At 53.4% G+C, this 26,473-nt stretch overlaps 12 protein-coding genes across 12 annotated transcripts; 7 read left to right on the plus strand and 5 right to left on the minus strand.

Moving 5' to 3' along the window:
- The first annotated feature begins 16 nt into the window (after window positions 1–16).
- Window positions 17–1,792, plus strand: HD553DRAFT_334699 (uncharacterized protein). The gene is made up of 5 exons (XM_046182159.1): window positions 17–302; window positions 365–562; window positions 623–825; window positions 894–1,036; window positions 1,107–1,792. The coding sequence occupies exons 1-5, from the start codon at window positions 162–164 to the stop codon at window positions 1,652–1,654; spliced, it is 1,233 nt and encodes a 410-aa protein (XP_046037839.1). The 5' UTR covers window positions 17–161; the 3' UTR covers window positions 1,655–1,792.
- On the minus strand, window positions 1,793–3,622 carry HD553DRAFT_349201 (uncharacterized protein). The gene is made up of 5 exons (XM_046183441.1): window positions 3,397–3,622; window positions 3,129–3,323; window positions 2,870–3,057; window positions 2,653–2,792; window positions 1,793–2,595 (listed from the first exon to the last, which is right to left on the minus strand). The coding sequence occupies exons 1-5, from the start codon at window positions 3,535–3,537 to the stop codon at window positions 2,186–2,188; spliced, it is 1,074 nt and encodes a 357-aa protein (XP_046037840.1). The 5' UTR covers window positions 3,538–3,622; the 3' UTR covers window positions 1,793–2,185.
- Window positions 3,623–3,859: 237 nt separating this feature from the next.
- Window positions 3,860–7,155, plus strand: HD553DRAFT_309006 (NUC091 domain-containing protein). The gene is made up of 6 exons (XM_046179619.1): window positions 3,860–4,033; window positions 4,124–4,576; window positions 4,645–4,922; window positions 5,502–5,744; window positions 5,815–6,721; window positions 6,794–7,155. Exons 1-6 carry the CDS (start codon window positions 3,940–3,942, stop codon window positions 7,000–7,002), a joined length of 2,184 nt encoding a protein of 727 aa, XP_046037841.1. The 5' UTR covers window positions 3,860–3,939; the 3' UTR covers window positions 7,003–7,155.
- A 156-nt stretch (window positions 7,156–7,311) lies between these two features.
- On the plus strand, window positions 7,312–7,929 carry HD553DRAFT_323192 (transcription factor TFIIH complex subunit Tfb5-domain-containing protein; the record flags this gene model as incomplete). Its single annotated transcript, XM_046181369.1, has 5 exons — window positions 7,312–7,411; window positions 7,479–7,494; window positions 7,571–7,653; window positions 7,730–7,797; window positions 7,864–7,929. 5 exons carry the CDS (start codon window positions 7,312–7,314, stop codon window positions 7,927–7,929), a joined length of 333 nt encoding a protein of 110 aa, XP_046037842.1.
- A 193-nt stretch (window positions 7,930–8,122) lies between these two features.
- Window positions 8,123–9,384, minus strand: HD553DRAFT_209566 (uncharacterized protein). Its single transcript, XM_046177152.1, has 3 exons — window positions 8,744–9,384; window positions 8,345–8,681; window positions 8,123–8,282 (listed from the first exon to the last, which is right to left on the minus strand). The coding sequence occupies exons 1-3, from the start codon at window positions 9,185–9,187 to the stop codon at window positions 8,239–8,241; spliced, it is 825 nt and encodes a 274-aa protein (XP_046037843.1). The 5' UTR covers window positions 9,188–9,384; the 3' UTR covers window positions 8,123–8,238.
- Window positions 9,385–9,427: 43 nt separating this feature from the next.
- On the minus strand, window positions 9,428–14,072 carry HD553DRAFT_334703 (uncharacterized protein). Its single transcript, XM_046182160.1, has 9 exons — window positions 13,639–14,072; window positions 13,476–13,554; window positions 12,889–13,407; window positions 12,319–12,813; window positions 11,974–12,242; window positions 11,749–11,906; window positions 10,175–11,680; window positions 9,915–10,109; window positions 9,428–9,847 (listed from the first exon to the last, which is right to left on the minus strand). The coding sequence occupies exons 1-9, from the start codon at window positions 13,752–13,754 to the stop codon at window positions 9,576–9,578; spliced, it is 3,609 nt and encodes a 1,202-aa protein (XP_046037844.1). The 5' UTR covers window positions 13,755–14,072; the 3' UTR covers window positions 9,428–9,575.
- A 203-nt stretch (window positions 14,073–14,275) lies between these two features.
- On the minus strand, window positions 14,276–15,722 carry HD553DRAFT_309015 (uncharacterized protein). The gene is made up of 4 exons (XM_046179620.1): window positions 15,570–15,722; window positions 15,176–15,445; window positions 14,901–14,967; window positions 14,276–14,743 (listed from the first exon to the last, which is right to left on the minus strand). Exons 1-4 carry the CDS (start codon window positions 15,612–15,614, stop codon window positions 14,355–14,357), a joined length of 771 nt encoding a protein of 256 aa, XP_046037845.1. The 5' UTR covers window positions 15,615–15,722; the 3' UTR covers window positions 14,276–14,354.
- A 179-nt stretch (window positions 15,723–15,901) lies between these two features.
- On the plus strand, window positions 15,902–17,829 carry HD553DRAFT_349206 (uncharacterized protein). The gene is made up of 5 exons (XM_046183442.1): window positions 15,902–15,978; window positions 16,061–16,177; window positions 16,295–16,471; window positions 16,556–17,439; window positions 17,514–17,829. The coding sequence occupies exons 1-5, from the start codon at window positions 15,970–15,972 to the stop codon at window positions 17,689–17,691; spliced, it is 1,365 nt and encodes a 454-aa protein (XP_046037846.1). The 5' UTR covers window positions 15,902–15,969; the 3' UTR covers window positions 17,692–17,829.
- Window positions 17,830–18,394: 565 nt separating this feature from the next.
- On the plus strand, window positions 18,395–20,802 carry HD553DRAFT_349207 (uncharacterized protein; the record flags this gene model as incomplete). Its single annotated transcript, XM_046183443.1, has 9 exons — window positions 18,395–18,452; window positions 18,515–18,860; window positions 18,925–18,952; window positions 19,011–19,067; window positions 19,132–19,152; window positions 19,213–19,280; window positions 19,345–19,396; window positions 19,454–19,629; window positions 19,692–20,802. The coding sequence occupies 9 exons, from the start codon at window positions 18,395–18,397 to the stop codon at window positions 20,800–20,802; spliced, it is 1,917 nt and encodes a 638-aa protein (XP_046037847.1).
- A 226-nt stretch (window positions 20,803–21,028) lies between these two features.
- On the minus strand, window positions 21,029–21,716 carry HD553DRAFT_340983 (reactive mitochondrial oxygen species modulator 1-domain-containing protein; the record flags this gene model as incomplete). Its single annotated transcript, XM_046182595.1, has 5 exons — window positions 21,029–21,196; window positions 21,272–21,365; window positions 21,445–21,496; window positions 21,564–21,587; window positions 21,668–21,716. The coding sequence occupies 5 exons, from the start codon at window positions 21,714–21,716 to the stop codon at window positions 21,029–21,031; spliced, it is 387 nt and encodes a 128-aa protein (XP_046037848.1).
- A 261-nt stretch (window positions 21,717–21,977) lies between these two features.
- Window positions 21,978–22,768, plus strand: HD553DRAFT_309020 (uncharacterized protein). Its single transcript, XM_046179621.1, has 4 exons — window positions 21,978–22,045; window positions 22,109–22,202; window positions 22,267–22,405; window positions 22,473–22,768. Exons 1-4 carry the CDS (start codon window positions 22,018–22,020, stop codon window positions 22,560–22,562), a joined length of 351 nt encoding a protein of 116 aa, XP_046037849.1. The 5' UTR covers window positions 21,978–22,017; the 3' UTR covers window positions 22,563–22,768.
- HD553DRAFT_309021 (nuclear pore protein 84/107) lies at window positions 22,748–26,334 on the plus strand. Its single transcript, XM_046179622.1, has 17 exons — window positions 22,748–22,951; window positions 23,020–23,118; window positions 23,182–23,308; window positions 23,373–23,597; window positions 23,666–23,819; window positions 23,877–23,971; window positions 24,036–24,163; window positions 24,222–24,374; window positions 24,442–24,558; window positions 24,617–24,828; window positions 24,893–25,020; window positions 25,089–25,260; window positions 25,321–25,534; window positions 25,596–25,638; window positions 25,703–25,814; window positions 25,876–25,984; window positions 26,051–26,334. The coding sequence occupies exons 1-17, from the start codon at window positions 22,821–22,823 to the stop codon at window positions 26,271–26,273; spliced, it is 2,442 nt and encodes an 813-aa protein (XP_046037850.1). The 5' UTR covers window positions 22,748–22,820; the 3' UTR covers window positions 26,274–26,334.
- The last annotated feature ends 139 nt before the right edge of the window (window positions 26,335–26,473 follow it).

Here is a 26,473-nt window from a genome sequence, read left to right on the forward strand (position 1 = left end):
CTTGCACACTTGCACACTTGCACACTTGTACACTTGCAGCTCGTACATTTGTCTAGCTTGACTATGCTTTTGATCGCCACTAGTTTTGGAGGTTATAGCTGTTAAAGAATACTGGTACTAGGAACGACATCGTTGCACCACCGATAGCGCAGACGTCCAGTATGTGGTTACCCTGCCGAGACGACACCATCAAAATCAAGGTGCAGGTCGAGGGACGGTCTCTCCCGGTATATCAAGTCAAGCACTTCTCGGATGCCGAGCCCCTCCGCAGCGAGGGTTGGATCTGCTCGGAGGAAGGCAAGGTGTGTATCACAACAATGCTAGCCTGTCGTGCGCGTAACATTCAGTTGAATTGTCGATGTAGACCTACAAGGTTGTTGCAGATACGTCAGGCTATACCGCTCATCAGAGGAACAAACATAAACACTTGAAAGCGAAGCTCAAGGTTGATGGAATCGTAACGCAGACCTACGGCTTAATTGACCACACACGTGAAATCGCTGAATTCGAAGGACCTGAGCTAGACGCCCAGTCCTATCAAGAATACAAATTCGCAAAGCCGGTAAGCTTTGATCGAATACCTCTTCGACCTCCGCGCCTGACGTGTCTCTGCTCTGTGCAGCAATTGCTAGCAGAAGACGCTGAAGAGGATGAAGGTTCTGGTGGCGGAATATTAAGCGCAGCGTGTGGTTCGATCGAGGTCACTTTCATGCGCCTACAATACAAGGAGACGAAACGACGCTCGGTGTATCAGCCGCAAGCAGTGCAGATGACCGGGGCGGTTTCAGAGAAGTCAAAGAAGGGTGCTATGTCGCTCGTTACTCAGTAAGTGAATTAAGAAGCATCTACGATATCCCATTTTAGTCACCATTACTACATCACCACGACTACAGGCTCGGAGAGATCAAACAGATGGAGGAAAGTATATATACTTGCACCACCCTGAGCGTTCAAGACCAAGATTCGAGTCCCTACTGCAAGCTGACTCTTCGGTACGGATCGAAGAGCTTGTTGATGGCCATGGACATCGTTCCTCGTGAGTGTCATTGAGTTGTTATGTATTTCCACCTGGTTAATGAATGTCTGTCTCTACTCGTGGCTTCCAGGCGATGCTGATGCCAGGGAGAGATCCGACTCGCAAACGTCTGATCCTGACGAATCGGAACTGAACTCCGAGTTGAATTCGAACTTGGACTCGCTTTCAGAGGATGACGACGACGAATCTCGCAAGCCGCGCATCCCGAGCCCTGATCCTGAGAGAATCGCCGCCGAGGAAAGGTTGCGACGTGCTCGAGAGGAAGTCGAGGCGACCGAGCGAGCGGAAGAGAGGCTGAGGCGAGCTCGAGAGGAGATGGAAGCGGCCGTACAAGCGGAGGAGAGGCTGCAACGCGCACGAAAGGAGCTGGAGGAGGCCGAACAGTTAGCCAGTTCGCTGCAGCAGCCGACCGCGAACGCCTCGACCAGCAAGTTGACTACCAAAAGGAGACGAGGAGGGGAAGACGAGGACGACAAGGCGACGGTGAAGAGGAAGTTGCAGAGCGAGATGACGGAATCACTGAAACGGTACCATGGCACGACTATCGATTTGACCTCGGATGACGAAACGCCCGTCATGATTGTGAAAGGGGAGACGCTTGATTTGACCGGCGCCTAGTAATGCTAGTGACGCGCTTAACGAGATGTATCTGGGGGACTGAGTTTCCAAAATTACGACGAACTTACGATGTACGACTGACTAGACTTTACTTATGCAGCCTTTCGGCGATCCTGATCATATTTCCACCTTACATAGAATGACAACGATCGGCGATTGAAGAATATGTGGTGAACGAGCGAGGCAAGCTCGGTTCGATTCGGCTATTCCCATAATAGCGACGAAGCCTGGCAGCCACAAGCTATCCCGGCGTGTACAGCTAGAGCGTCGCTTGACCGGGTCTCGGCAAGGGCTTAGGTCATTACGTAGAATCATTCTACATAGTATCCGGACTAAGTCTTACTGAAGGTCTTGTTGGAGACGCACCCGGACGAGAAGTGGTATACGAAGCGGGCTACGAGAAACGTAATCGACTGCGGATCGGATATCTGATAGTCTGGTACAAACGTAGAATCATCTGATAGGTTTCGTGAAGTTATTGTCATTATTGTTGTCGAAGCCCAAGCTGAATCAAAAGTCGTAATGTTCGTGCTAATCGTCGGTCAAATCGATCGTCTCCCCCTTGACGAAGACGGGCGCAAAGTTTTCCTCCTCGGTGAGGTCGATGGCAGTCCCGTCATAGTCCTTGAGAGCGTCCTTCATCTCCCTCTCCATCTTCTTTCTAGCTCGCAAGAGGTCTTCCTCGTCTTCCTCATCCTTGACGTCCCCCGCTCCTCGCTTCCTCTTCCCAGATCCCGATGGCGCTCCCGCTCCCGACCTTGAAGCGATGGACGCTTCCAAGGCAGCATTCTCCCTTTCAGCTTTCTCAAGTTCTTCCCTGGCTCGGCGGAGCCTGTCTGCCGCCGCCGAGACCGCCGGGACAGGACTCTCCTCTCGTTGTTTGACGCGAGCGACCTCTGGTTCGGGCGATACTGGAGGCGAGACTCTCTCCCTTCGTTCGACTATAACAGAAGACGGGTGAGATGTCGAGATCGAGGCTAACGGGAAGTGAAACCTACCTGGAATGATATCCATCGCTGTGAGAATGTCTTTGGAAGCGTAGCGGAGGACGAGTCTGCAGTACGGGTATTCCGCGGAATCTTGTGAGAGTACGACCGAAACGGAGCTGGTGGGCCGGACTTTGACGGTTTCCCCAAACCTATATTCGTAACGAAGTGAACAAAAGGGTCAGAGCTACCGTTCGCACCCGGACATGGAGATACAAACTGGACTTACTGAGTGACTGCAGAAAGAGCGCCTTTCTTCTGCTTCTCAGACATCGACGAGGTCATCTTCGGCATTCCTTGCGGAACGAAAGGCTTGGGCTGCGGGTCATATACGACGCGTACGATCCGGACTTCAATCGTGCCGATGGCAGTGTTCAATGGTCCAGCCGTTTCATCGTGATTTTCTTCCTGCAATTTCTACAGTATCCAAAAGAATACGGCGGTTTAGTTTGGTCCTGAGAGGTCGAGATTGATCGCTCGGGACTCACCGGTTTCTCGAATTTGTATGGCCAGACCTCTGCCGCGGCCTTTGAAGGCCCACTCATAACAGTCACAGCGGAATAAATTTCCTGCAGAGCTCTCTTCTCCGTAATCACTCCATCCACCATGACTATGAGCTGCAAATCCTTGAAGCCAGAAGCGCGTGCCCTCCAGGCCGTCGAATCCAGCTGGATGGAGTATATCTGGTCGATGCCAACGCTGTATCAGGACTTCGAGTCGGAAGAGAAAGCCTTGATCAAGAGCCCACTGACTGACCTTGTCGACTTGGCTACAGATCCATCCTTCCGACTTTTCCGTACCCAGGGGTTCCCTGGTGTGTTTGGGCGAGAAGACCGGCAGCGAGCGGCCATCGATGTGAACTGCTACCGACAAGCCGGTCGGAGACTCCAACGACATGGTATCCGGGTTTCAACTTGTAACGATGTGTCCAATTATCGATGGTAGTTTTGGGGTTCGAGTGACAAACAGGTGTCCTTTTGACAACAGATCAACAGACTAGACATGCTAGACATGTAGACATCGTGTCTTTCCAAGAAGGTCAGTCTAATCATCCCCCTCCATTCGGTCAAGTCCGATCTCGGGACTGACCGAATCACGTGAAAGAGATTTCAACTACATTCTGCTTCCGTTTTTCAGAATTTCCCACCAGCCAAGGTCCCCCTCCCCCCCTCTCCGTCCATGATTGAAACCCTCGAATGATCGATCACAACCCCTTCGACCTCTTTCTGATCGATCAGACTTGATTCGATTCCCATCCACCCACCCACCTCTACATATCCTTGTACCATCAACTCCATCATGGGCAAGGGAAAGAACCACGTCAAGACCCCGACCGCGTCGGCGGGCAAGTCGGGGGGCAACAAGGGAGAGTTTACGCTCAAGCGTGTCAAGGGTGAGTTCAGTCGACCTACGGATCAACCTCAAAATTGTCGAACCCCGCACTGACTCGTACGTATCCTCCCCAATCATTCGTATCTTTCAGGTGAAAACTTCTACCGAGATGCCAAGTCGGCTTCCCGCGTCAAGATGCTCAACGGTGGAAAGGCCGTCCGAGACCGTGACGGAAAGATCACCCAATCCGCCGCCTTTCAAAAGACGGAAAAGGAGATGGGCAACGAGATGGGACGAGTCCAGCCCGATCGACGATGGTTCGGAAACACCCGGGTCATCAGCCAGAACGCACTGGACCACTTTCGGACGTCGCTCTCGGCCCAGGTGGCCAACCCGTACAGCGTGTTGTTGAGGAGGAACAAGCTGCCCATGGGCCTGTTGGAAGAGGAGGGCAAGGGACAGGAGGGCAAGAGGGTGCATATCGTGGAGACGGAGCCGTTTTCGGGAACGTTCGGACCCAAGGCGCAGAGGAAACGACCGAGGTTGGAAGTGGGGAGTTTGGAAGAGCTCGGCAAGGATGTCGCCGATGCTCACGCCGAGAAGGGTGAGTCTAAGCTCGAATGTTTCGACTAGTCGAGCCATCACTGACCATACACCTGAATATCGTCGTAGAGGCCAACCCGGATGCATACATTGAACAACCCGCTTCCTTCCACCCCGTCCGATCCCTCATGTCCGAACCCATCTACGCCAAAGGTACCTCCCGTCGTATCTGGGGAGAACTCTACAAGGTGCTCGACTCGTCCGACGTCGTCATCCACGTGCTCGACGCCAGGGACCCCATGGGAACCAGGTGTAAACCCGTCGTCGAGTTTTTGAAAAAGGAAAAGGCCCATAAACAGTTGATCTACGTGTTGAACAAGGTCGATCTCGTGCCTACCTGGGTGACCGTGAGTGCGAGCGATGTTCTTGACTTTGTTTTTTCTCTCTCGTCTTTCCTTTCTTTCCATTATTCCGGCGGATCATCCGCCCCCACACTCCAGTCAAGGCCTACGCTCGTTTCTGTCTATAAAACGACGAGACATTCTACCTAAGCGTCGGTCTGTTACGAGAGTGGGAGAACGAATCTGCCCCTTCCGCACCCAATCGAACGTCCTGAATGTCACGTCAAAGTAGGCAAGCGTCCGTCTTGGATCGTCCGAAACGCCGTGACGCGCCCCCCTTTCTCACGGAAGGGGGATTAGACCCCGTAGAGTTTTTCTGCGGGTGTCGTTATAGGGACGTTCACCCATAGGGAGGGGCTTGGGGGACTCGATAGAGTTGATGTGTTCTTGTCAAAGGGTCCCGTTTAGGTGCGGAGGTCGAACGGTCCGGGGAAAAGTCTCGACTTTGCCTTGGGCCCGAGACTGGCTCGTCGTGACGCATGTCTTAGTTTTGAGTCCGACATCTCTTTTTTTCTTCTGGCTTCTTTCTCTACGATCAGGAGCGCACGAACCAATACTGACATATCGGTATTTCGGCATGATCAGGCTCGATGGGTGAAACACCTCTCCCTTCAGGCACCTACCATTGCTTTCCACGCGTCCATCAATAACTCGTTCGGAAAGGGATCCTTGATCCAGCTCTTGCGACAGTTCTCGGTCCTCCATTCGGATAAGAAGCAGATCTCGGTTGGTCTGATCGGGTATCCGAACGTCGGGAAGAGTAGTATCATCAACACGCTCAAGAAGAAAAAGGTCTGCACCGTCGCTCCTATTCCCGGTGAAACCAAGGTAAGTCCGCGATGCGAATAATTTTGGTAATGTATCGGTAGACTCATCGGTTCTGCGTCATTGTGGGCAGGTCTGGCAATACATCACCTTGATGAAGAGGATCTATCTCATTGATTGTCCCGGTATCGTGCCCATCTCGGCCAAGGATTCCGAGACGGATACCGTGCTCAAGGGAGTCGTCCGAGTGGAAAACCTGCAGACCCCTGCGGAACACATCCCGGGCTTGTTGAAGCGAGTACGGCCGGCATACATCGAGCGGACGTACGGACTCGAGCCTAGGGAAGGTGGATGGGAGGGAGAAGAGGGCGCGACGGTCTTGCTCAGCACGATCGCCAAGCGAATGGGCAAGCTGTTGAAGGGTGGTGAACCCGATCAGGAGAGTATCGCCAAGATCATGCTGAATGACTGGATCCGAGGCAAGATCCCATACTTTGCCATGCCTCCTGACAAGAACGCTGGTCAACCCGACGCTGGCAAGGAGGTTGAGGGCGAGCTTACTGTCGAAGAGAAGGCCGTGCAGGAGGAGCTGGCTGCCAGGGAGGCCGAACTCGCCAAGACGTTGGGTGAACGCAAGGTCAAGGGTGTCGAGCAGCCCTTGCGAAACATTATCACCATGAGCAAATTTATCGGCGATGACAACCGTAGAATCGCCGATGACGAGAGTGACGAGGAGATGGTACCCGGTGAAGGGTACGACAAGTCGGACGACGAGGACGATGTCGAGGCGGCCGAGGCCGAAGATGAGATGGCTTGGGATGATTTGTTCCCCAAGGCCGGTTCATCGTCTAAGCCGGTCATGGCGGGCGATGAGAGCGATGATGGTGGTCTTGATGGTGATCTCGGAGACGATGACGAGCTCGAGCTCGAGGACGATGCTGAGAAGGACGACATGGAGGATGAAGAGGATGACGAGGAAGAGGAGGTTGAGGAAGAGGAAGCTGTCCCTGTTGCATCGGCCAAGGCAAAAGGCAAGCGAGGTACGTTCAACCGCGACCTCGGAATCTGTTTCTCAACTTGTGTTCATACGCTGACTTGTTCTCCCTTTACAGCCGCTGTCGCTGATCTCGACGAAACCGACGGCAAGCGACCCGCCAAGGCTCCTCGAATGACGACCAACAAGCAGAAATCGACCAACTACTACACCACGGCTAACGTCAAGAACCGAAACCGAGAACGCAAAGTGCCCAAAATCAACTCGACCAAAGGCGAGCGGCCAAAAGCCGCCAAAGAGGGCAAGATCAGGATGAGACGGTCGTGATCTGAAAGCCTTGGTATGGATACCTCCCAATTATGTATTCTCAGACGTACTGGTGTAAGATAGTGTATCTTTCGCCCACATTGTAATAATGTTGTAGATGGGTTTGCTCTTTGCGTTACGACCTGCCATGATATCATCAAGTCATTCCGTGCAACATTCGCTTCACGCATTCACGCTCGAAGCGCGAGCCAAGCCGGGCCTCAAGAGACTCGGTGACGTATCGTCTGCTTAAGGCCATGATCGATACCCATCCTGATTGTCTGTAAAGGTGGTCGATACCAGATTCTCCCTACAGAATCATACATAGAAATGGATTTGGCGTACCTAGCTCAGCAAGGCTCGGGCCAACAGGGTTATACGACCCGGCAAGGAACCGGGTTTGCGAGGGACAAGGTCGAGATCACAAGAGGTGAGATCTGCTTTGCGGTCGGTATTGACCGTGGCATCCTTGGCTAACACCTCGGTGCACTTCGTAGGTATGCTGGTGAAAACGTACGGTTCTTTTGATCTTGCTCCGATAAAGGCATACGCTCATCCGTTTGTGAATAAACTTCACTTGATTGTCCAGGGATCCGGCCGCGAAACAACTGCTCATCCACCTCAACAAGAAGCGTGCAGAAGCTGGTCATGAGCAATTTATAGTGGCCGATCGTGAGTCCCAGTCTGTGTTCTTTGGGAGCGAGCGAAGCGAGACTTGCAGCTGATGTCTATCGGGGGCTCGTACCAGTCGATGCGGAGCACCTGATGGTCAAGGCGAACGTCATGGAGGAGGTCGAGAAAGAGTTCCAGGCTCAGGTAAGGTTGGCTTGGGATTCTCATCCATACAGACTGCTGATACGGCTACTCCGCAATGGCTCGCAGCTGGAAGAGTTCACATTTCGACATACCGACGAAGAAGAGGTCAAGAAGGGAAAGACTGCAGCATAGTATCTGCCTATCTTTTAACCCAATCGATCTACGATCATTTACGACCATCACCGATACTGGACAATACCGGCTGTGCATATCTATATACTTTGACGCATAAAGGAGAACTAGAACGACCTATACAGAAGCCGGACTCAAACAATTTGTATACAAGACCGCTATATGGCTTTGTCAACTATCTTAATATCGGAAGGCTATATCGACTATCTCTGACGACTCTGTTCGCAAAATTCGCCCTGGTACTCTCGTGGATCCACGATATATCCCCTGTTATCAGGTCTCTCCGGCCGTTGTTATTGGAGGGCTTCCTCAGAGGATGATGGGGTTTTTCTCGCTCCCTAAGACGGGTTCATCTAGAGCACGGGCACGTCGATGAGTTGTGAGCGATGTGAGAATGTGGAAAACTGGTACTCACGGCGATTCCTCCTCAGATGACCACTGGCACGCCACACAGCCTCCGAGTTGTGCTTAAAGAGGAACGCATAGAAAGGATTATCGTCTTGAGGGTCCGTGGTCAGGTTCCACGTTTCGTTCGTGCTTTCTACCTCTTGTTTGCGATGAAGATTGGCCACGTGCGCCAACTTCAATTTGACCTTTTCTTCGTCATACGGCCGTTGATGAAGCCGTGATAGCTTGACATCATCGGTGCTAGCTCGAGGACCCTTCAACCTCGCCCTGCGGAGCTCAACCTTGATGTGACCGAGGCCACGGAGGATCTCGTCACACGGCTTATAGCCATTCTCCTTCATTCGCTAGGACCGTGAAGGAGACAACTATCAGGGAAGCTAGACTTGGTGTATAGCTATCGACGTACCAATTTCTCAAAACGAAATGGCCTGATGGCCTCGTCTCCGTCATACACCCCTTCAAACTCAAGCAGAGTTTCCCCGATGCGTACATCCGTAACAAGCGCGGCCACTTCGATACCGTCGATATGCAGCATCGCTTGAACGTCAGGGAAAGCCACAGTGCACATTCTCTGGATGTAGAGACGGCAGTCCACGATGACAGTGAAGGTAGAATTGGCCCTGCTACACAAGTAGGATAGCCAGGTAGGACTCCCTTGGCAGAATACCTCCTGGGCGTAGAAGGGAGTAATGCGCGCTCCGTCGTTCTCAAGCCAGCAGGCGGGTTCGTCAAGGTTATACATATGGCGAAGTCGTCGTTCACTTTGATATGGTAGCAAGGAACTAGCGTTGATAAGAAGGATATATGTTTTGATATAGGAGAAGTGTAAGAAGGTGAATAGATAGCGCATGCGTTGCCCGCTATATACGATTGTCGAATACTGCTTCTTGCTTCTCGATTGTGGAGACTAGCCCGACGATCCACTTTCCTTCTTTGTTCTGTTTCGAAGATCGTCGCTGATCCTCGCCATGGGAGCATCTTCGCTCGTTACGAGTGAAAGGACAAGCGAAGCAGATTACCCTCGATTTTCTTGTGACTATGTATGCCTTCCGTAACCTATGTATGCTGGTTACACTTCGATGGCCTCTTGTCACAGTGCACAGATTGATATTATTCTATCCATCATACAAGTTCGAACGCTTCTTCTACCTGAACCACCTAGGAGGCATAGCTCGGTACCGTGGACTTTGACCTACAACACACAGAACCCGACCGATTTCCAATACCCTCGCGAGCGATTAATACCCGTATCCACCTTGTCGACCCATGAACCCGGTCTGTTGCTGCTGCTGCTGTTGTGGCTGCTGCATGTACATCGAGTTCTGTCCTGGCATGCCCATGTTCATGCCCATGCCTCCCATATTGTATCCAGTCTGTTGCGACATCATACCCATGCCGGTCTGCTGAGGCATCATACCCATGCCAGTCTGCTGAGGCATCATTGCACCGTTGTAACCGGTCGTCAGCGGCATGAGACCGGTGGCCTGTGGCCGAAGCGCGTCATATTTGTCTATATGGGAACAAATGGCAGGTGGATCAGCTGGTGCGCCGAGACATTGAAACCTGATGAAACTCACCGGCAGACTGTGCGGGTGGAGGACCGGATCCGGCACCGCCCTGAGTCTTCATTTTGGCAAAGATATTGGCTGGATCGAACTTGGTCTGCTCGGTCTGAGGCATGCCGGTCTTTTGTGGCGGTATGGCCGAGAGCTGATTGAACATGGCGTTCTGTGGCTGTTGCTGTTGTTGCATAGGGTTGTAACCGGTCATCTCTGCGAACGTTAGGCCGTGAAGGGTCAGGATCCACCGCAACCGTGAAAAGACGACTGATACATACGTGGCTGCATATTCGAGTATCCAGTTTGCTGTTGAGCCATGCCGCCCATGTAGCCGGTCTGCTGCGGCATCATGCTCATGCCACCACCGTAGCCAGTCTGTTGAGGCATCATGTTCATGTTGCCGCCCATTCCGGTCTGCTGGTTCATCATGCCTGTGGGTTGTGGGTTCATCGACTGTCTCGTTGGCACGAAGCCGGAGAATCCAGTGGTAGTCGGAATCAACGGGTTCAGCAGTGCCTGATTGGCAGGTACAGGGGCAAGCGGTCCCGGCTGTTGTTGTTGTTGCTGCTGTTGCTGTTGTATCTGAGCCATAGACATGTTCGAGTTGCCCATCCCCAGACCCGCATGGTAGCTCTGAGGCATGGCTTGACCGGTAGCATTGGGAGACACGATTCTGTTCTGAGGAATCTGAGAGAAGATATCGTTGTTATTGGCCGAGCTGCCGGTGTTGTTCAGACTGAGGTTGTTGATCTGGTTTGACAGAGTCTGGGAGGTCTGCTGTGGCGTGGGAGCGACGACGGGTGCAGGAGGCGGTGTCGGAGCAGCCGGAGGCTGGGGAGTAGCGGCCTTGCTGATTTCCGGCTTGATGTTCCAGGCATCGTCATCGAACCCACTCAATAGAGGAGCAGGCTTTGGCGGCTCAGGTGCAGCAGGAGCGGGAGGTGGAGATGGCGCCAGGAGAGGCGGCGATGGCTTCCTTGCCAGCTGGTCGGAAGCAGCAGCGATACTGGATGGATCGACCGAGCTGATGGTCCCCTTGCGCTCGGGTCGGCCACGTCGGGTGTTGTTGGCGAGTTTGCCATCCGGACCTGTAAACAGGTTCGTAGCAGGACTACTTCGCCCGGCAGCGGAACTACCGCCTCCCCTTGATTCTTCGTCCTGCAACTGCTTGGCGAGTTCCTCGTCTTTTTTGATTTGATCTAGCTCCTCGGGCGTATGCTTGCGATATTTGGCTGCGATGGCTTTTTTGACCCGGATCACATCTCCCTCTCGGAGCCCTAGGGACCTCAAGGTAGAAGGATCCAGCTCGGGCAGAATGCTCTCGTCGATTCTATCCTTGTCAAAGTTGCCCGCATATCGCGTGCAATCGTCCATATCACAGCCGGCATTAAGAAAGAACTCGAACCAGTCAAAGTTGCTACGCTTCGGTCGGAAGGCCTGTTGAGGCGGTGCCGCGGTCGGAGGCGGAGAAAAGGTGGGTGGCGACATCCTCGCTCTAGTCTCGGCTGAGGGAGTCGGCGCGGGAGACCGAGTCTGAACGACCTGGGCCAGGGGCATGTCGTCTTCCGGGTCTCGAGCCGATCGGGACCTCTCCCTCTCTTTCCGGGTGACCTTTTTCAAGTAGGCGACATCTTCCGGAGACATCTTTTCCAAAGGTACCTCGATGACGACACCGTTCAACTTGTGCAACCTGATCTTTCCATTGCCCATACCCAAAAACTCGGCCTCAACTCGGAACTGTCCACTCTTGTCGTGCCATACTCGCGTTCGCGACGGATTAGGTCCTGATTTAGAAAAGATTGCCGAGATCAGCTAGGTAGTCTTGACCGCTGAATCGATTCGCCATACTTACTGTTCTTTCCACTCCCACTGTCTCCCCCTCGAGGCCTGTCGGGGGCATCCCTTCCCTTGGGAATGGACAGATTTCGGGCCGCCGCCACGTCGTTGGCAGAAGGACGCTGCTTGAGCTTGGGCGGTTCTGGAGGAGGTGCTTGTCGAGCGGCCTCGCGTCTACTTGGCAACGCAGCCCCAGATCAGCACCGATTCAACCATGTCGCACCTTGAGCTGCAATCTCACCTTCGAGCAGCCTCCTCTTCCCTTCGCTTCCGATCCCTTTCCGCTCGCCGCCTTTCCTTCTCGGCCCTTCGTGCTGCCTCATCCTCGGCCCGTCTCCTCTCCTCTTCCGCCTCTTCCTCCATCTCTCGTCTTTCCCGTTCACGACGTTCAGCCTCGGCCTGTTGTTCAGCTTGACGAGCGGCCGCACCGTCGTCGACCGATTCGTCATCCGAGTCGAGCCTAGCCGGAGCGCCAGTCGAAGCGGATGCTGTGGCAGCTCCACTCGCCAACTGGCAAGCGGTAACCGACAGGAAATCAGCCTACATGCCCCTCTGACTCGGACCATGGCATTTGCGCGAGGCTCACCTCCACGTATTGAGCGGGCACAACACCCTGCTGACCGCTAGCGTTCCTCACGGTCCACCAATCGTCATTCTCCTTGTCGACCACGGTCAGATCCTCGCCATCGGTGATCGTCAACTCGTCCTCGCCTTGAGCTTCGAAGTCGTACAATGCCGTCGCCTTGGTCGTTGTTACCTTGGGTACGCTCATGGTCGAGCTCGCCGCACGTCGTGGAGGAGGGGGGAACGCAGTCGCAGGTTCGGCCGAGAACCTGACTCCGCGGGTCGAAGGCGAACCTTCGGCTTGAGGCGGCGAAGCGGCCGGGGCAGGCGCGGCTCCACCTCCAGCGGCGATATCTTTGGATTGTCTGATCTTGGCCATGATCGCGTCGGTCGTTGCCTTGTCTCCACAGTGGTATTGTAGCGGCTCAGGGGCAGTCGCGAACTGGAAGAGGATCGTCTTGGACGACGGGGTTGAGTACAGGAGAAGGGCGTCGATAGGGAATTGCTGCACAGGTGTCTGATTGTTCACGATAACAAACGTAGAGTCAGGGTGTGCAAACGCAAAAACGCTGTTCCACTCTACTCTACTCACCTTGTCCGTCTCTGAAGCGAAAAAGATGGCCCCATTGCCCACACCGAGCGTGCCCTTCTTCTTCTTGCCCTTCTTGTCCAGTTCCGAGATGCTCCAGGTCTCCACCTCGTCCTTGACATCACCCGGAGCGGCATGATGGCTGCTAGTAACCCTCTCTGCCGGGGTCGCGTACTCGGTCACGGCTCTCGGGATCGGGGCAGCCAACATCCCTGCCCCCGCACCAGCACCTACACCGGGACTGATAGGTTCTTCCGGGTCGACCTCTTTCACCAGGCCGCCTTCTTCCAACCTCCCCTTGGCCAACCCCAAGTCTTCGGCTTCACCCGATTGCAGGGCCTCGGTATAGTTGGCAGGGACGAATCCGATCGCTGCTCCTTCTGTCGGGTGGATGACCTTGACGAGATCCCACTCGCCTTGGTGTTCATAAACGGAGACGACGTTTTCTTCCTCGACCGAGAGTTCGTCTTCGGACGTAGACTCGTACGAGTACAGAACACGTGCGTGGGAGATCGGTTGTGACTGCAGCAAGCATGCGAGGATAATTCAGCATCACAAGCAGCAAAGAAGACAAGCTTGATTGGACTCACCTCTTCTACATAGCTGGCAGGCACCAATCCGACCTTTTCCTCGACCTCGTCCTCTGGTCTCAACTTGGCTTTCCACCATCTGCCAGAAACGCCATCGATCAAAGCATTAGCATTGCAGAGCAGACACTCAAGAGACAGACTCGAACTCGAGCTCGTGACTCACTGATCGTCCTCCTTGTCGATGACATAAAGCACCTGATCCTCCTTGAAGGACAACTCTTCGGCCGGGTCCTGTGCCTCGTAATCGTACAACGCCTTGACGATGGCGACGTACGACATGGTTGTCTCTTCAACTGCTTGTCAAGACTTGCTCGGTATTGTACGTTGTACAGAGTCTGCGTGATGTAGATGGGACTGGGAGACTAGCTATCGAGCTTGTATGATCGAATGTCGGGCTGATCCGGTTCGGGAAGTGACGACGACGACCCGCGAGCGATAATGCTGCTAAAGGGAGTCGTGGTTTCGTCTCCGATGACAGGCCTTTTCTTCAAGACAGGATTGATGGGGTAGTTCTATCTAGTAGCTGACAGGGCTAGAAGCGATTCGGATAACAGGTGTTGATGGATGATAGTCAGGAGTGACCGGATGTGATCACCCTCGACCGTGGCCGTGGTCGCTGCCTTCGTCACTCTCTCACTCACTCTCTCTCTCGCGGGAGCTCTTCCACCCCGATGAGCCGAGCCATCTCGCGAGCGAGAGCGGGGAAACAGAGGGGATGACGCGTGGGAAAGCAGACTCAAACTACGTCATCGATGGCGACCCACTTGCATTCACCATCACCTCGCGGCCATCAAAAGATACAGGGTGAACATTATTGATTCATGATCGATCTCTGTATTCTATACAACGCTAAATGCAATCCGGGTATTGGACGCCCTTTCACCGCTTCTTGACCCCACCCCCAAACCCGCCCGAAAATCCCATCATCGCTTCAAACTGCCTCTCCTCTTCCCGCTTCCTATCCTCCTCCTCTTGCTCCTTTTTCGCGTTTCCAAACGCTCCCTTGGTCCTCTTGACCCCCTCGTCATCCTCGTCTTGCCCCGTGCTGGCCTTCAATCGCGCCTCTTCGCGTTTCCGCTTCTTGCCCTCCTTCTTCTCTTTCCGTCGAGCTTCTTCTTCCTGGACGACCAGCTTCAGGCGGGATTCAAAGTCGAAATTCTTGCTGGTGATTTTGGACTGGGATTGGGCTCGAAGGAGATCGATACGTGCCCGGACTTGGGCGACCGTTGAGCGGCGAACTTGGGTGGTCTGGCCGAGTCGGGCGAGGTCTAGGATGGGAAGATGGCAGACGTGTCCCGGGATCGAGGTAGTTCATGCGAAATTTGAGCAAAATAGACAAGGGGCATTCGAGGAAGCAGCATAAGTACACCTGCTGGGGACGCTATCTCCCGATACCCTCGCTGCGTGGCCGCAACGACTACTCACGGCTCCGTCCATTCACGTGATCGAGGTACGCTATACTGTCTTTCAACGTCCGTCGACACATTTCGCACTACGATTTCAAACATGAGCAGATGCGAGTCATTATGAGCTTGCGTACGAGCGGATGGAAGTGAACAAGGGGAGAGAGAGGATGTGAAGGTGTTCTTGGGTTGAGGTGGATTCAGGATCGGTGTTTTGCAACCTCGCCCACATTCCTATTCCTTCACCCGCTCCCAGCTCGCCACCTGACTCTCCCCTGATGAGACGCTATCACTCACATAAAACCCGGCCCCCGGTCCCTTCCCACCAGCAGCAACCAACATGCTCTTCCCCAAATTCTTCTCTATCCCCAGATCCTCTTCCCTCGCCTCCAGAGCCTTGGTCGGCTTAGGCCCCATATTGGCATCTCCTGCACGGGGCCGAGGAGGAGGTTTCTTGCCCGCCGCTTGGGCAGCTTGAGCTGCCTGTGCGTATTCCTGTGCGGCGGCATCTTGGGCTTTGGATTTCGCTAGGTATTCCTCCTTGTCCCATTTACGGCGGTAATCGTTCTGTCCGGAGGAAAGCGTAGCGAAGGGAAACAAGACAACGAATAGCAGATGGAAAGAGATGTGATTGTCAGTATCGATGGCAGAATATCCGGATGCATAGATTGGGTGAGTGCGACGAACTGACCGAGTTGTCGCCATAAGCACCTCCTTTCGCTTTCGAGTCTGCCATCTTTTCCCGTTGGATTCCCTGCTCGAGTCTTGTCTCTGGATGTTTGATCGGTAGTTTCGCTTGATGCTTTTTCAGCTTGAGGATGAGTGGTGGGTAGTAGATAGTGCAGGTGCTAGGTCCGAGATATCAAGAGTTGTAGAGCTGGTGCATGCACTGATGATGATGAATTCATCGAGACCCGGGGAGGCCGCTAGGGGCGACGCGCATAGTCACTACTCTAGCTAGAGTACTCTACCTTACTCTACTTATGCGACCTACTCCGCATACATCTCATAAACAATTACAAGCCAGCAGTGTTGCTACAAGCTAGTCGGCTCAGACCTCCTTCCTTTAGGCAGAGGGCTCGCCTGCAAAAATGAGCTCTGTAAGTCAGCTAGTCCGGACGCAGAACAAAGAGGACTTGACTCGAACCGCGCTTTGCCTCTCGTCTTCATCGACCATCACAGTTTCAAGCTCTCCTGGCGGAAAAGGCAAAGGAAAAGGCCAAGAAGGAGGCCATCATCGCTGAGAAACGAAAGGTGGAAGAGGAACGGTTGAATCAGGAGAAGGCTGCAAAGATCAAGGTAAGCCTTGTGCTACCTCCTTGTCCTACAGCGTGACGTCGCGGTCGCACCCGATCAGGTCGTATTCGTACCGGACAGGGCTGTACTGATCCCTCGTCTTGCATTCCATCCGAGCAGAAGCAGAAGGAAGATGAAGAAGAAGCCAAACGCCTACGAATCTTGTCCCGGAAGAAAGACCTAGAGTTGGCCGAGAAATCCAAGAAAGCTGCAGAGGAAAAGGCGTATTTGGAGAAGAAAAGGGAGGAGGACAGGAAGAGGGTCATCAAGGAGAAGATTTTGGGAAAGGACAAGCCGGTGAGCAAGAGCTCTTTCAGGTTTCTCATGTCGATCATGTGTGGAGGGTCTGACTGACAAGAACGATGTTTGTGCATACCGCAGAGTGATTACAGTCCGATGGCCAAGATCAAACAAGCCTCACATCCTTCCCTCGCCCGTCCAACCCCCTCATCATCAAGTTCTGCACCTACACCCGGTACTCCAGGTTACGCCAGCCATCGATCGCACGCCTCGTCTTCTTCTTCTCACGCCGCTCCGGTGGTCTTGACCCGACAAGAACGGAAAGCCTTGGCCGATGCCCGAGAATTCGGGCTTACTCCGGGGGCGAAAGCGGCTTCGACAAGAACGCGAGGAGGCTGGAGGGAAGGTGGACCGGGGAAGATGTCATTGGAAGAGGAAGGGATTAGCAGGTTGGCAAAGCTCACGGCGGAACGTGCGGGATTGGTCGATGTGCCTCCTGCTGCAAGAGGAAACGGGAATATAAAGGGGAAAGGGAGGGAGGTGGATTCAACACGACGAACAGTATCAGCACCAGTAAATGGGAAGAATAGGAATGGGGACAAGACATCAGATCGTGCTGGATCGAGCAAGATAGGGGGGGATTCAGGGGAAGGATCATCACGCCGTCCCGAGCCTGGTCCACGGGTGCTCACTCCAAGGAAACCAAGAGAGATGGATCGAGCTGGCTCGCCATCCTCTTCCCGTCCGACACCGAGATTGGCTTCTGACCCAAGATCATCCCGCCCAACCCCCCGCAAACGACCCCGTTCACCAAGCCCTGATACGGAATCCTCACTTGACTCGGACGATCTGGATCGAAACGAACGGAGCAAACGAAGAGCTACTGGGAAAGGTCGCGATCGCGATCGAGACAGTGGAAGAGGATCTTCTGGTCGAGCAAATGGTGGTGGTGGGGGTGGTATCCTGGCTAGTCTTGGGTTCGATGCGTATCAGAGTTTCTCCCGGAGTGGGAAAGATCGCGAACAGTACGTTTGCGCCTTCAAGGATGGTTGTTTGTGCACGTGATGCTAACGTCATAATCTTCACTTGATTTTACTAGGTACATGCGAAATACAACCTTTTCTGATGAAGACTCGGATGACATGGAGGCCAACGCGGCGACAATCGCGAAAGAAGAAGCTCGGGCTGCTCGACTGGCCAGGGAGCAAGACAGACTGGAAGAGGAGATGGAGAGGAAGCGCAAGGAAGAGAAGATGAAGCGTCGGGCGGGCAAGTAAGCTCGGATCCGCTCGTGGACGAGCAGTGGTTGTGGGATGGGGGTTTCTCACGCCGCAAGTGCGTGGTTTTCGACCTCGAAGATAGTCTTGAAAAGCTGTATCAATTAGCATCATCAACATCAAAGCATGGAATCTCGGCTGTGGACGGTGGCAAGGTCCCTTTGTCGGCTTTACAAGGCTCTTGCATATCAAAGGGCCTGTGAAGCGCCCATGGCCACCGGTCTCGATGGTTCTCGAGGCGTGCTATACGCAACTGATAACGACTGGAATGCAGGCGGTCGGCGAGGGTTCGGTCGGTCCTGCTTGAGTTGCTGCTCGGCAGGTCTCCCTCCGCATTGTGTGGTGTAACGCCTGGTACGCTTCCTTTGTTCGGCCCTCCTTGACTGCCCACCCCTGACCCCCCCTGACCGATCGGCAGGCAGTAGCACGAGGCGGAGGGGGAAGCTCGAACCGGCGAGTCTATGGGCAGAGTCACCGTGTCAGCCTGCCACGCCTTGCCAGGGGGATCGTCGCTAGGAGTGCTCGGGAAGTATAACAGACCACGATCAGCCCCTTCAGGATCTTCGAGACAAAAGGAAACCTTGTTCCGCCAACTTGTCAACCTTTATTCACCGGTGGGTTAGCATAAAGAGAGACATCCATTGTGGTGGCGCGTTTGCAACTTTTGTAGGTGCATCGAGGTTCAACTCAAGCTTGGGACAAGATGACTTATGTCTTGAACAGAACAGAGGCGATACCATCAAGACTCGAAATGTACAAAGGTTAGTTGACGACAGTACGGGCCTTGAACTTTGAGCTGCATGTGTTGATACAGGTCGAATAGGGTTTGCTACCGAGCGGATGTTGCAGGATGGCTCCGCCTCCCCACCAGAGATTCATTCGGCCGTACGCACCAGCGATGGACCTGGTAGGCATCAGTTGAGCGATCTTCCTGTACATGAGGTCGAACAGGACTTGCTGGGTGCCATCTTTGGCGATCATGAGCCTGTCAGAAATGGAGGGCTTACCGCGTTGAACCAAACCGGGAATGCAACCCCTACTCAAAATGCTGGGGATCAGGTTCTCGCACCGTCAGCGACCGAGATCTTGCTACAAAAAGACAACAAAAAGGGCAAGAAAAGCCACGCTCGAAAACAGCCCAACGGGCATATCCCGAGGCCCCGAAATGCGTGAGTACCGGCAGATCTATGGCATGATATGTCATTGTCTGAACGTAACCTTGCGTCACAATAGATTCATATTGTTTCGAAAGCATATTACAGTGAGCCACGACGAATAGAACTCCAGCCGGACGAAGCGATTCTGACCGCCTGAAACAGGACAATGATTTGATCCCGACTAGTGTCGAAGTGAAACACCAAAACATCAGCGTCGTTGTAAGTACCAAAGCTCGTCGATTCCGCACATGGTACCTGACAGCGGCATCTTGCAACTTCTCAGGCAGCCAAAATGTGGGCCGAAGTAAGTCTAGGTCAGGGAAGACCTTTCAAGATCTGATCTGACAAGGAGATGTGCGAGCAGGCCCCACCCAATGTCAAAGCCGAATTCACGGAAGCGGCGCGTATTGAAAAAGAAGAACACGCCAGGCTGTCAGTACAATATAGTCTGCTGTAGCTGCTTCTCTTGTCTGAGCTGATGAGATCACCTGCGAAGGTACCCAAACTACCGGTATCAACCAGCATATCGGCGAACAGATATCGTCAGAGTAAGTTTGCGCGCTTTATTTGAGACTGATTCAATGGCTGACTGTTATCGCTCGCAGAGACGAGTCCGCAAAGACCCAATCGAGGACCAAAAATGTGACGCCGTTGCAAATCTTCTCATTCAGGGCGCTTCAGGTGACCAGCTCGAAAGCGAAGTCAAGGAAACATTGGCGCAACAAGCTCCAGAACCGGTGGCTCCGGAACAGATCAAACTCGTCAACAAGCGAGGTCGAAGGTCAGTGTGCAGTATATCATTGGCAGAGGATCAGGATTGACAGCCAGATACAATGACAACAGGCGACGCAAGGATGCTCCAGGTGAGCTGTCAAAGGGCGCCGTTCGTGCCCAGCGAGCAGCTGCGAGGGCAAAAGCTATGCGTGAGCAGTGGATGGACACCAATATCCTCTTGAACGGCATGCAGACTCGCAACCTAGCGGCCAAGCGAGCGGCTCAAGACAATCAAAACATGAATCAACAGTTTACGGGTCACCCGATGTTCCAAGACCCGTTCGACATGCCTTACGATGACGGACTCTACGACGACGCATACGAGCAACCTTACGATCTCAGGCCCGAGCAGTTTGAGGACGATGTCTTTTACCACCAGGGGGCCATGCGAGGACCAGTCATGCAGTTCCATCCCGATGACCAGTTCAGCCCTCTCGACGACCGACCTAGAGAGTACCTTTGGGACCAGCAGCAACCCGGCTATATGAACGCGCCTCCGCCACCGATGCCCTTGCACCAGGACGATTACGGCATGTATCAACCGATGCAAGATCATGATCAGCAAATCGGACATGCAGAATTCAACGAGCCAGCCTATCAGCAGATGCCAGGATACCCAATTGACAACATCGATGCCAGCCGACTTCCGACGCCACGTACAGCTGGTCGCTTTGACATGCAGCCCATGCTCACTGCGTATCTTCCGCCTGACCCAGAACCCGATGCGTTGGCGTACGGATACCCTCCCCCCGAATCTCCCCTCCGTACGCAACAAGGCGACCTCGACCAGATCTACCCGTTCTCAAACCCCGTGGCTGACAATTACGGTACGAGCGGACGGCCTGCCGATATCATTGCCGGTAGGTGGGCGCAGCAGGTCGGTCAGTTCGGCAACGATAACGGCGTCGACCCCGAGTATGAGCAAGACAACGCTCCACTACCGGCCTTCGCGACCGAATCAGAAGGATCGAAACAGCAAGCCGATCAGACGAACAACTGGTTCCCACCTGTTGACAACAACATCCTGCCTAGCGAAGGTATCGACTTTGGAGAGCAGCCTAGGTTATTCAACGAGATCTGGGAACAAGAGCCTCCGATCCTCCCGCTTGATCCTGACATGGAGGATTACCAACAGGCGGTGAGAGAGCAGGACGAGATGCAGATGCTCACGGCGAGGTGATCCAGAGTGGACTGTGTCTTGTAGAATAATGTTTGACTAGCCCCCATGTACGTTGTAGAAAATCCTAGATGCGGTGTTCGACGTGAAAGTGCCAAGGAAAGAACGTCAGGTCGTTTGACCCATCGTAATGGTGAATATCTGGTATGCATATATCTCGTGTCGATCTTCCATGTTATACAGTGGACCCCTTCGCGGGTTTCGCCTCGCGACGAGGTCGAACATCCATTCATAGAGCCTTGACCTCGACTTCGATAGGGTTGTTAGCCCGTCGGCCCCTGACGCTCTCCAACACTCGATAACGGCGAGCGAGCATGTGCGAGTAGGCTGATGTGGTAGCTCCGGTAGTGACAAAGGCAGCGTCGTTGAGAGAGTAGGGAGAGTCGGTACGGATGACCTGCGGTGAAGTACGATTGCGGTCCTGGTCAGTGAGCCAGACCATGCCGGAATATGAATGGCCGTTCGTGCTCACGGAACCGATGGACATGAAGAAGCCGAATGTAGCTGCTGAAGACAGCATGTACTGCGACAAAGTCGCCAACGCTCCTCGAGGTCCTGGTCCGCCCCTGATGTAGAAGAGGTCAGAAGAGGTATATCGGTGAGCGATGCATATATAAACCGAAGCATGGGTTGCCGTTGACTGACTTCAAGATGCTGAAACTACCGAAGATGAACCCGATGGTCAGACCAACAGATCCTGGTACCCAGCCCGGATCAATCGTCAGCTTTTCATTCCCGGACCCTAGCACGAGAACACAACTCACCTCCCATCACAGCTCCCATCTTCACTGCAAAGGCAAACAAATGACATGACGAATCTGTTTTGAGCGATCCGTTATGCGTGCGGGAAGCGGCGGGCAAGACTGACTCTTCTGGAGGACACCGCCATCTCCGATCGACTGAGGTGGTGGGGGCATTGTACGGATTTTCCTGAGGACTCGATTCCGTTGCTCTAGCTGACACTGTCGAGATTGGTACCGATATCAAGACAATGCTATTTGCCTCGAGACTTTTGTGACGTTTACAAGGTTCGGGTCAGTGCCCGGGGTAACTTGCGCCATGTGACGTTGCCAAATAGAAGCGCGCACCCTCACCCCACCGGTCATGGCCGGTCCTCGACCATATCCAAGCACAATCTACCCTTTCATCATCTCGATATGATCCTCGATTGTGGTCAACTGTCTTCAGTCAAACAGCTGACTACGCAATCAACGGAAGATGAGCAAATCTCCAATCACTTGCCATGGTCAGCAGCTGGATCGTTAAGAGTCAAGAGATGCGCGCTGGTTCTGATGCATGGGTATCACAGTCTTGGATTCGACTACTGGTAAACCAGCCGCGGCAGTCCAGGTTGAGCTTTTCTTGATGGGCGGCAGTGCCGAATTCTCCTCCCTTGCTCAGGGGTAAGCTTTCACTTGGCGGCTTCGATGTGGTCCGATGAGACGCTGAAGCTCTAGCCGGTACTAGACAAACCGATAATGACGGCCGGTGCTCGACGCTGCTAGAGCCTGCAACCAAGCTTGCATCAGGGATCTACAAGATGAAGTTCGGAACGGGAGAATACTTCAAGGCCTCCTCGAAGCCTACTTTCTATCCTTATGTGGAGGTGGGCTGGGCTGGGGATCATCTCGCTATGAATGCAAAGCTGATGTCGTCATACCGCTTGCTTCCAGATAATCTTCAACTACGAAGACCCGTCGAGCCATTATCATATCCCTCTCCTGCTTTCACAGTTCTCGTATACTACCTACCGAGGCTCTTAGATACCGGCCTCTGAATTCCATTAAGTTGTAGCTTTATAAATTTGTAGGTTGTAGCAATTGCGGTCAACCGACATGAGCTCTTATTGTCGATGCCGTAAGACGCGCTTGAGCGGACAACGACCTTGGGATCGCCAGGGGTTCAAGCTATTCAACATCTGAGGGTAAAGCTGTTCAAGTCGGGTACATCTACAGCTATTCACAGCGCACTACTCTTCTGCTCCCTCTATCATCTGGGCTTCCCAAGTGCCATCTGTAGACATGGCTACTCCTTTACATCAGCTTTTCGCGCAATCGGTACAAGCTCAGCGGAACGACGGGTCCTCGAAGGAAGCTCTGTTGGATGGGCAGGATGGGTTGGCAGCTCGATGGTCTCGTGCAACAGCCGAAACGTAAGCAACAAACTAGCCATTGGATGTTTCAAATGGCCTTTGAGCTGAAAAGATTGTCTGGAAGGCAGTGCTGAGGAGCTACGTAGGGAAGATGAAGAAGCAGCTCAGGCAGAATACGACTTCCAGCAACAAGCTCAGTTATGGGACTTGATCGCCAAAATCACCTTGTCAGTACAGCTCACATTGATCCACAAAGTACACCTTGTTGACGAACTGTTGGTGATCTTTAGAATCCGTGAGGTGCAGCAGCCGATGGGTGTCAAGCCGGAAGAGCTGCTCGAGCAGAACAAGTACCTCTCGCCAAAGAGTCTCGTCAATGCCATCTTCCATTCCGACCGGACACTTCAGGAATGGACCGTGAGTCTAAGTTGTTGCTACTCCAAATGATCAATCAACTGATAGACAAATTTTCGTTTTGCAGCTCATCAAGAGTAACCTGGAGACATTCGCCGAACCGTCTGAGCCCACTGCTTCGTCTTCAAAACGTGCCAAATCCAGCTACCGCCACGAGACCCTGCAAGAAGCAAGGAGACTAAAGAACCTGCGCATGGTAGACGGATCGGATGCGGCAACAAGTCTTGATCTAGATGCGAACGTGCGGACAAGAGGTGTGAGGGGGGCTGGAAACCTGGCAGGGAAGGACAAGGCGAGTTTCACGGTTTGGAGATGGTCAGTCTTGGCTTGTGCTGATGTGACCTTCATCATTGTCTATAGGCCCTGGACCAGAAGACAGTAGACAAAGTGTACCAATACATACGCGCAGGCAAGCTCGAGGAAGCAGAGTCATACTGCCACGAGCACGACGAGAGCTGGAGAGTAGCCAGTATCAATGGGGGAAAAGCTTGGGGGATCGATGTGGTTGTCGGGGGTACGTCCCGCGTTCTGCTCGCACACGTGCTGATGACTAATTCAGGACTTACAGCAGATGTCGACATGGAAGGCGACGGAACAGAGGCGGTCGTCACTGGGAATATGCGGCGAGATCTGTGGAAGAAGACCTGCAAGGCAATAGCTACGAACGTTCGTATTCACGCAAGACATCGAGCGGGATCTAGCATCCAGCTAACGAACCCGATAATTACAGTCCTCATTATCGAAGCAGGAGCGAGCACTGTACGCTTGTCTCACCGGCGACCTAGATAACACCCTACCTGCCTGTCATACATGGGAAGACCACCTATGGGCACACCTCAATTCCAAGCTGATCATCCGGTAAGCTATGGAACTAGTTGAGGTATTTGCGACCGCGGAACTCATCTGTCATCTGTAGCTTGGACGCCAAGCTTGGACAATTGAGCGGATACTGGCAAGATCGTTATGGCGACAGCTCGATAGTGCCGACAGGCGCTACGGGCGGAGACCCGATGAGGCAATTAGCGGAAGTCTTCGATCAAATCGAGCGTTATCAGGGAGATAGTGTTGCGTAAGTTCAATCTCACCTCACTTTCGGCTGAGAAAGCCCCGGCTCAGCAATGCCCGCCGCCTATCAGGGATCAAGCGAACGAATGGTACAACCGGATCAAGAAGGCCATCGTCTTGGGACAGGGAGAAACTGTGATCAATGAGTTCGTTGAAGACTCCGAGGCCATTCGCGAGGAGGATGAGATGTATGTTCAACGTTGACCTTGGATCCAGAACGTTATCGTTGATATAAGCTTCTGTTAGTGCTTGGACGACGCTCAACTTTTTCATGACCCACTTTGCGCTCTATCGACGATCGCTCGGACTTCCGGTAGACGAAGATAGTATCCGTACACTACTCGAATCCTACATCGACCAGTTGGGAGGACTGCACAAAGCCGATCAGCTCGTCGCCATCTACTCTGCTGAACTCGAATCCGGAGACCGAGAAAGGGCCTATGCCAAGTACCTTGAGCGTGAGTAGGACGGGTAAGATGTTCAGGAGACCTCATCTGAACAGCGCTGTCTTGTCGGGAGTAGTCGCTTCAGCAACGGAGGACCTCTCGTTCGAAGGCAAGCAACAAGCCCTTCAACAGGCTCAGGAGCAAGATCTTGACGCGAGGAAGATTGCAAATATCGTCTCGAGCAGAGTGGGGGACATCGTCGACGTGAGCGACGCAGGCGATATCTTACTGCGGAGCGAGCTGCTAACCGTCATCATCTCTCTTCTTTGTAGTTCACGATAAAGGAAATGCTCATCCGGTACCACGCATATCCCAAGGTCCAGCATGGGGACGCCAGCCGGCGCACAAAGGGTATCAACCAATCGGTAGAATGGCTATTGTGTCTGGATGCAACCTTTATCGACGCTGTGAGACTGGTTAACAAATACATTCGGTACTACCTGAGTATGTCTAGTTTGATAGAATATCAAGCATTGTGACAGCGCTGACCAGCTCGTTTTGCAGTATCTGACAATGCCGAACTTGCGAGCCGTCTGCGATCGACGTTGCCGGACGATTTCGTAGGATCCTTCGAGGAACTTTATAGGTCACACGATCTCGATCAAGTCGATTTTGATCATCTGGAAGAGATGAAGATGAATTTCGAGCTGTTGACCGTGATGGAAGAGCTCGCAAGGGTCGAAGGAGTCTGGTCGGCTGGCGTCGAGGAGATGTCAGGGTGAGCAGAGGTCTCGAATTGCTTCGAGCCGTCTGCTAAATTCCGTGTGTCCGTCGAGCAGATTGATGCTGTCTCAGCAGTTGGCTTGGGCAAATGAGCATTCGGTACGTTTGCCCTGCCACGTCTGATTTCTTTCATAACAACTGAATGAGAATCTGCTCCACGTAGTCTGAAATAGATCTTGTCCATCGAGCCGTACTCAAGCTCGTGACTATCGCGGACGATAGCGATGCGACAAATTGGATCGAATATCTTCCCGAGGGCGATGAGGGTGATGACCGTGAGTCGATCGTGTCGAATGCATAACGCATCACGAGTGCTGACAGTCACCTTTGAGACAGGACACAAGTTGCGGTCAATGGGGTACGAGCGGCTCAAGAAGATGCACATCGGAGACGTCTTGCTACGGTTGCACGATCTGCTGGTTCTCGCTTCCGATCACCTCCCCAAGTACGTCCTTGCCTTGCCGCATCGATCAATCGAGCCTCGGCTAAACATATTTTTTGTATCATTCAGAAACTTGCAACGTGCGATCGACCTGAGTGCCATCGTCGCCGACCCCGAGACCGAATTGCAAGACATCCTGATCCAGCCCGATTACGACCCGCTCGAGTCGGAAGCTGGTGCCCCGCAAGCCATGTGGATGGACGATTTCCTGGAGAGGATGCGAGTCGCTGTGATGGAGAGCTATCGCCGAGGAAGTCTCACTGGATTCCAGGTGCCAGGTGTAACGTTGTAACGTCTTGAAGCATGTACACGAGTACGGTATACAACAGTAATCGATCCATTGTTGCTAGCGGGCCCGTTCGTGACCGGTCGTCGATCATCCGGTTATTAGCTTGTTGGGAAACTTCCGGTAATCGGGACTTTTTCCGACCGAAAGTTGGGGGAATTTGAGTTTCCTGCCTGCCCATGTGCCCAGCGAGAATCGGTCTTGGC

This window comes from Filobasidium floriforme, assembly GCF_021052385.1.
Source record: "Filobasidium floriforme strain CBS 6241 chromosome Unknown HD553scaffold_7, whole genome shotgun sequence".
In the NCBI taxonomy this organism is placed as follows: Eukaryota; Fungi; Basidiomycota; class Tremellomycetes; order Filobasidiales; family Filobasidiaceae; genus Filobasidium; species Filobasidium floriforme.

Coding starts and splice junctions, on each gene's coding strand:
- HD553DRAFT_309015 (XM_046179620.1), bottom strand. CDS start 15,614: ATGGCAGACTCGAAAGCGAAAGGAGGTGCTTATGGCGACAACTCG. Junction 15,446..15,569: donor GTGCTTATGGCGACAACTCG/GTCAGTTCGTCG, acceptor TCCTCCGGACAG/AACGATTACCGCCGTAAATG. Junction 14,744..14,900: donor TCACGTGAATGGACGGAGCC/GTGAGTAGTCGT, acceptor TTCCCATCCTAG/ACCTCGCCCGACTCGGCCAG.
- HD553DRAFT_209566 (XM_046177152.1), bottom strand. CDS start 9,187: ATGCGCTATCTATTCACCTTCTTACACTTCTCCTATATCAAAACATAT. Junction 8,682..8,743: donor CATTTCGTTTTGAGAAATTG/GTACGTCGATAG, acceptor TCACGGTCCTAG/CGAATGAAGGAGAATGGCTA. Junction 8,283..8,344: donor TCATCTGAGGAGGAATCGCC/GTGAGTACCAGT, acceptor CCCGTGCTCTAG/ATGAACCCGTCTTAGGGAGC.
- HD553DRAFT_334703 (XM_046182160.1), bottom strand. CDS start 13,754: ATGTCGTACGTCGCCATCGTCAAGGCGTTGTACGATTACGAGGCACAG. Junction 11,681..11,748: donor CAGTGGGAGTGGAAAGAACA/GTAAGTATGGCG, acceptor TTTCTAAATCAG/GACCTAATCCGTCGCGAACG. Junction 9,848..9,914: donor TCCACCCGCACAGTCTGCCG/GTGAGTTTCATC, acceptor GTTCCCATATAG/ACAAATATGACGCGCTTCGG.
- HD553DRAFT_309006 (XM_046179619.1), top strand. CDS start 3,940: ATGGGCAAGGGAAAGAACCACGTCAAGACCCCGACCGCGTCGGCGGGC. Junction 4,034..4,123: donor TACGCTCAAGCGTGTCAAGG/GTGAGTTCAGTC, acceptor CGTATCTTTCAG/GTGAAAACTTCTACCGAGAT. Junction 4,923..5,501: donor TCGTGCCTACCTGGGTGACC/GTGAGTGCGAGC, acceptor CGGCATGATCAG/GCTCGATGGGTGAAACACCT.
- HD553DRAFT_349201 (XM_046183441.1), bottom strand. CDS start 3,537: ATGTCGTTGGAGTCTCCGACCGGCTTGTCGGTAGCAGTTCACATCGAT. Junction 2,793..2,869: donor GCTCTTTCTGCAGTCACTCA/GTAAGTCCAGTT, acceptor TTACGAATATAG/GTTTGGGGAAACCGTCAAAG. Junction 2,596..2,652: donor AGCGATGGATATCATTCCAG/GTAGGTTTCACT, acceptor CTTCTGTTATAG/TCGAACGAAGGGAGAGAGTC.
- HD553DRAFT_309021 (XM_046179622.1), top strand. CDS start 22,821: ATGGCTACTCCTTTACATCAGCTTTTCGCGCAATCGGTACAAGCTCAG. Junction 24,829..24,892: donor CTATGCCAAGTACCTTGAGC/GTGAGTAGGACG, acceptor TGTCGGGAGTAG/TCGCTTCAGCAACGGAGGAC. Junction 25,639..25,702: donor CTTGGGCAAATGAGCATTCG/GTACGTTTGCCC, acceptor TGCTCCACGTAG/TCTGAAATAGATCTTGTCCA.
- HD553DRAFT_309020 (XM_046179621.1), top strand. CDS start 22,018: ATGAGCAAATCTCCAATCACTTGCCATG. Junction 22,203..22,266: donor TTCTCCTCCCTTGCTCAGGG/GTAAGCTTTCAC, acceptor AGCCGGTACTAG/ACAAACCGATAATGACGGCC. Junction 22,406..22,472: donor CTTTCTATCCTTATGTGGAG/GTGGGCTGGGCT, acceptor GCTTGCTTCCAG/ATAATCTTCAACTACGAAGA.
- HD553DRAFT_349206 (XM_046183442.1), top strand. Junction 16,178..16,294: donor AGAAGGCTGCAAAGATCAAG/GTAAGCCTTGTG, acceptor CCATCCGAGCAG/AAGCAGAAGGAAGATGAAGA. Junction 16,472..16,555: donor TTTTGGGAAAGGACAAGCCG/GTGAGCAAGAGC, acceptor TGCATACCGCAG/AGTGATTACAGTCCGATGGC.
- HD553DRAFT_334699 (XM_046182159.1), top strand. CDS start 162: ATGTGGTTACCCTGCCGAGACGACACCATCAAAATCAAGGTGCAGGTC. Junction 303..364: donor TCTGCTCGGAGGAAGGCAAG/GTGTGTATCACA, acceptor TTGTCGATGTAG/ACCTACAAGGTTGTTGCAGA. Junction 826..893: donor GCTATGTCGCTCGTTACTCA/GTAAGTGAATTA, acceptor CCACGACTACAG/GCTCGGAGAGATCAAACAGA.